Below are 6,000 nucleotides of genomic sequence, written 5' to 3'. Positions count from 1 at the left end.
TCAATCAGTGTGAATTTCTTCACGGCTTCAGGATATAAAGGCTCTTGGTTAGTCACCGGAAACAAAAAAACTAAACGAAGATGAAACCGCCATCGCAGCTCCTCCGGCGTTGCAGAGGAAGCAAAAAGTTCATCAATAAATATGCAATTAGAAATCTTTATGGAACATATATTACTTTGTCTGAACTCCGACGGATCCTCTCTGACTTCTGGTTGCTGATTGGAGGAGGAGGACCAGACTGCTACAAATGCTGCGACGCCATTGGTTCACGGCTCTCCGATACGGGATTGGTGGAGGCAGGAGGGCGGAGTCTCCCTGAGTCTCTGAACTGGAAGCAACACGGAAACCGGGGCGGCCATGACGGCGGCCATGAAGGTGCCGGCGGCCATGACGGGATGAAAAGGTTAACTTCCTGGTTTCCACAGACGGTCAGCTGGGTGGTCAGCTGGGTGGTCAGCTGGGTGGTCAGCTGGGTGGTCAGCTGGGTGGTCAGCCTGCTTGCATGGTCGTGGTAAAATAAACTTTTGGTGGGTTTTCTTCACGATGAGCCAAAACTTTACAGCAGAAATCCACAAAACAAATTTATTCCAAACCGATCGGCTAAAACCGCAATAAACAGGGAAATTTAGGTTTTATTCAAGGTGCTTCATAGAAAAATGACTTTTTGAGGAAATTACAGACTTCAGCTGCATCCACACTGAAAAATAAACTGCATATTATCAAGCATTTTTTAGTGGAAATATTTTAGCATTCTTGAAATACAATAAATTAACTTACAAATAACTCTTCAGCAAGAAATAGGAGCGTGCTTTTTGTTTCAAAATACTTAATATTGATAAAAATTCACAAGTTCCACTGGTAGAATATTTCACTTAAACTTTGGGGAAAATGTTTTACTGGAAGTGAAATAATCTGCCAATGGAACAAGCACTTTTTAAAGATAAATATTAAGGAATTATGAAGTTAAAACAAGCTCCTGTATTGTGCTGAAAAGTTACTTGCAAGTTAATTTATTTTATTTCAACATATTTTCACTAGAAAATAGACAAAAAAAATACTTGGTATAAGTTTGTTTTTGTAGTGCAAATAAATCCTGATGCTGATTTGATGGATATTACAGCTTTAGATATGAAATCACACAATTTTACTTTTATTAGTTCAGCATAAAATAACTCAAGAGATCCAGATATTTTATCTAAGTTCACATGAAAAGAGACAAAAATAACTTACAAGTAACTTTTCAGCAAGAAACAGGATCTTATTTTTAGTGAATAATCTCTTAATCCTGATTTTAAAAAGCAGCACTCAGCAGATTATTTTATTTATGGGGGAAACGTCTTGTTTTAAGTCAAAACAATCTGCCTGTAGAACTACTATTTTTCATGAATATTAAGGAGTTATTGACTAATAATCGACTCCTTTATATTCAAATCTACATAAGATAAGTAAGTTTTTTGAGTTTTTGAGGGAAAATAAAACCTGATGCTGATTTACAGCATTAAATATAAAATCTAACAGGTATGATTTTAGGTTTCTGGGTGTGTCTTTCTTCTCTTTCTTGCTGAATTATGGATATAAACCTTTTCTATTTTCAATCTGAAAGAACTAAAACAATCCAGGTCAGCAGTTTTAAGTGGTTGTAATGTTTTGGCTCATCAGTGTTTGTTTGGTATTTTGAATTCCCACATATTTACATCATATGCACGCATGGCTTATCTCGTTGGGACTTTAAGGTGTGTTTGGTGCTGACAGCGCCCCCCCCTGGAGGGGAGGGGAAGCTCGGGGTCAGACGTTGTTGTCCAGGTGGTTGTGGTTCGCCGTCGGCGGCGGCGGCGGCGTCTGGTCGTTCAGCAGCAGCAGCAGCGTCTTCTCGTCGGTGCCGTTCTCCATGAGGGCGGAGTCTGCTCCCAGGTCCGTGATGGTGATGGCTGCCGGGGGCGTGGTCTCCTCAGCGGAGTAGTGAGAGCTCTCTGGGGACTGAGGCGTGCTGTCCAGACGAGACGCAATCAGGCCGTTCTGGTACTGCGAGCGTGTGATCTGAGGGAGATTTAGAAAAATATCTTAATGATGTTTTTGTAAATGAGCCGAAAGGATATTTTTCATCCGCTTTAAAGTTTAACTTTGTCAATAAATTTAATAAAAACTGGGGATGCACCGATCCACTTTTTCTCCAATCAATCAATCAATCAATCAATCAATCAATCAATCAATCAATCAATCAATCAATCAATCAATCAATCAATCAATCAATCAACCAATCAGGTTTATTAGTATAGCACATTTCAGCAACAAAGTCATAAAAACACATTACTATCAGTCAACAGTTATGAAACCCAGAAAACATTTCATAGTTTGTCGTGCCATCATTAATGTTTCATTTATTGCGTTTTTATGGTTAAAAAGCCAAAATAAATGTTTTTTAACCATTTATTATTAATCTAAAGCAACTCTAACCAGGTGGGTTTTTAGCCCTCAGTGTTTCGGCTGTTTTGCAGTTTTCTGGAAGTTTGTTTCAGATTAGTGGTGAATAGAAGCTGATTGCTGCTTCTCCATGTTTGGTTCTGGGTGATTTGCTGGCCGTTCTGGACCCACCTTGACGAACTGCAGGTCGGTCAGCGCCCGGACGTTGAAGTCGGGGGTGTAGTGCTGCAAAGCAGTGCTGCCGTTGAGCTGGCTGTTGCTCCCGCTGACGGCCAGGGAGTCGGTCCGGTCCGTTCCGCTCAGAGACGTCGTCCGGTTCAACCCGCTGAGGTGGGACGGCGAGCGAAACTCTACTGACAACACAACAGAAACTCAGTTAAATCAGCTCCGGATCAACATTCCAACACAGAAACGTTTTATTTGGCCTGCAGACACTTTAAAACCGGTGCTGACTGGGTTCATAACTACTGCACTGCAAAAACACTAAATCTTACCAAGTATCTTTAGTGCAAATAACACAAAATTAACTTTTTGGCAACATGCAGGAGTTTGTTTTGAGTGAATAATTCCTTAACCTTGATGAAAAAGATCCAGTTATTTCACTTATTACAAGACATTTTTCCCATGTTAGAAGTGAAATAATCGGGCGATAGAACGAAAACTTTTTAAAACAAGCTCCCATTATTTGCTGAAAAGTTGCTTGTCAGTTAGTTTTGTCTTATTTCCACAGTGTACTAAGATATGTTTATTAGAAACTGGACCAAAATGAGATTTTGAGTTTTTGCAGTGTGGTTCAAAGATGCGATGAAGGTTAGGACTGATGAGGAAACAAGCTGTGAAGAATGCAGGAAACGGCAACAGAAAGCATCAAACCAACCATAAACGCATCAGGATGAGGGGTGCAGTGGAAACAAACGTTTATTTACTCAAACTTTATGCGGCCAGTCAGTGACACAGAAAACTTTCCATCTAAAGTGACTCTAAAGTCAGGATCTCACATCAGCCACACGTTACAATTTCTTCAAAGCAAAGCAGATTAAAGCTGTTTTTAATTCATCATGTTAGGATTTATCTGCGATGAAACAAAGACAAGTTACACAGAGTTTTAGTTTCCAAACTTCAAACCTAATAAAAATGTGAAATAAATGCATCAGGCAGCAGAAATTTGATTAATATTCCATAACACATTAATGATTAAATAAACCTTTAACCCTTAAAATGGGACATAATCCCCACTCTGCTCCAGGTAAAGATGGATAAAAAAAACCTTAAAACATTCATTTTATATTGCAGTTTAGTCATTAATTAGAAAAAAAGGTAGGCAGAAAAATCTGGTGTGAAGAAATCCCAAAAACACTGGACTTTTACCGGCTGGATTTCACAGTTTCAGTTTGAACAAGTTTTACACACGCTAAGCTAACTCTAGACACGCTAAGCTAGTTTTACACACGCTAAGCTAACTCTAGACACGCTAAGCAGGTTTTACACACGCTAAGCTAACTCTAGACACGCTAAGCAGGTTTTACACACGCTAACCTAACTCTAGACACGCTAAGCTAGTTTTACACACGCTAAACTAGTTCTACACAGGCTAAGCTAGTTTTACACACGCTAAGCTAACTCTAGACACGCTAAGCTAGTTTTACACACGCTAAGCTAACTCTAGACACGCTAAGCTAGTTTTACACACGCTAAGCTAACTCTAGACACGCTAAGCAGGTTTTACACACGCTAACCTAACTCTAGACACGCTAAGCTAGTTTTACACACGCTAAGCTAACTCTAGACATGCTAAGCTAGTTTTACACACGCTAAACTGGTTTTACACATGCTGAGCTAGTTTTACACACGCTAAGCTAACTCTAGACACGCTAAGCTAGTTTTACACACGCTAAGCTAACTCTAGACACGCTAAGCTAGTTTTACACACGCTAAGCTAACTCTAGACACGCTAAGCAGGTTTTACACACGCTAACCTAACTCTAGACACGCTAAGCTAGTTTTACACATGCTAAGCTAACTCTAGACACGCTAAGCTAGTTTTACACACGCTAAGCTAACTCTAGACACGCTAAGCTAGTTTTACACACGCTAAGCTAACTCTAGACACGCTAAGCTAGTTTTACATATGCCTTCAAGAGAGAAATGATTTACTTAAAACAATCTCTTACATCTCACAGATAAAACTAACTTAAACTCAACTTCTCTTAATTCAAATCTAACAAGACAATTTCTGGAAGTGTCTTTTGACGAGTTAAAATTTATTGTAAGATGAATGATGGAGATTTCTTGAAAATGTTTTAATCTGGAGGACTTTTCTAGTTCAGATATCTTTTGTGTTGTGGCATTTTCTGACCATTTTGTCCAGAACAGCCAGTGCCTGTCAGCCCAGCAGCATCACCAGGGAGATTTACGTTCAATTCTTAATTCAGATAAATAAAACTGTCCTTTTGAAGATATCGTAACTTGTAAGTGCAGACATTTTAAATGACCGTTCAGGACAGTCAACAGGTAGTTGCTGCTAGCCAAAACTCCTGTTTAAATCCAGTTTGCCACTCACAGTGCTACTGTTAGCTGCAGTATTTCAGCCATATTGTGAGCTTTGGAGACAACTTGACTGAGCATTTCAAGTCATTAAAAATTCAAAGAAATGCTGATTACTTTGGAACATTTTCTATAGTTTGACTTATTTTAAATGGATTATAAGATTATCACTGATTAGCATGAAACATTTTGAAGCACCTAAATTAAACAAAGTTTTCCATTTTTTCCAGCCGCTGCAACAAAACATAATCTTATTTTATTGCTTTTTATACATCTTTACCAGAAGTGGCAACATGCATGTAGATTTGTAAACTGAGATGACTAAATTAAAACAACTTATTCATTCAATCAAATATTAGAGTCTAAACAGATTAGTTCAAATAAATCAAAACTAAGATAAATCATAACCAATATCTTTCAGGCAGTCAGTATGTTTCTATAGAAAGTGACTCAAATGAATCGCTAACAGCATTTTATTGGAATATTGGGTAACAAACAGTTTAATTTATGAATTGATTCAAGTACAAAATGTCACACAGAAAATGTTCAGTTTGCTTTTATAATAATCAGAAATCAGTTTCTATCCGACAGTGAATGACGCTTGAAACCCATTCTCCTAAATGCGTCTTACCCCCCCCACACACACACACACACTACACACACTTCACACACAACACACACATGTCCACCCAGTGCATTATTATTATGATTACCAGTTGACGTGAGTCGTCCAGCAGGGGGCCTCAGTGAGTCATAGGAAACTGTTTTACCTGGACACGTCAACCGCGTTAGTTTCCCAGGAATGAACCGGGACGTTCATCCCGGTTTTCCACAGCTAGTTTCACAGTTAGTGGTTAGATTAGACTGGATTAGCCAACTCAGCTTATTGGGAGGAGATTTTGGTAATCCAGCAGGAGATTTTTCTTTCTGGTTAAATAAGAAAACTGCTTTATAACTCAAATTAATGACAGAAAAATCATAAACATTCTCTTTAGCAGTTTTAAATTAGCCTCCCTTTTAGAGAGTGAAAGTGAC

The 6,000-nt window shown here is 38.8% G+C and overlaps 1 protein-coding gene across 5 annotated transcripts in view; it reads right to left on the bottom strand.

Annotated features, from left to right (window-relative positions):
- Nucleotides 1-568: 568 nt before the first annotated feature.
- The window catches only part of LOC122828487 (metal transporter CNNM4), a 37,900-nt gene continuing 32,468 nt past the window's right edge, over nt 569-6,000 (bottom strand). The window contains exons 7-9 of one of the 5 annotated variants that reach the window (XM_044112093.1): nt 5,679-5,735; nt 2,593-2,774; nt 960-2,037 (exon numbers count right to left, since the gene is read on the bottom strand). In XM_044112093.1, coding sequence (XP_043968028.1) covers nt 1,786-2,037; nt 2,593-2,774; nt 5,679-5,735 — 491 coding nt within the window. In that variant the 3' untranslated portion in view covers nt 960-1,785. Of the gene's footprint in view, nt 2,038-2,592; nt 2,775-5,678; nt 5,736-6,000 lie in introns of all 5 variants that reach the window. The other 4 variants (XM_044112094.1, XM_044112097.1, XM_044112098.1 and 1 more) reach the window with 4 other exon arrangements.

Source organism: Gambusia affinis, linkage group LG03, assembly GCF_019740435.1.
Source record: "Gambusia affinis linkage group LG03, SWU_Gaff_1.0, whole genome shotgun sequence".
Taxonomy (NCBI): Eukaryota; Metazoa; Chordata; class Actinopteri; order Cyprinodontiformes; family Poeciliidae; genus Gambusia; species Gambusia affinis.
The sequence above is the reverse complement of the archived record's forward strand: the minus strand, read 5'-3'. Positions and strand labels throughout refer to the sequence as shown.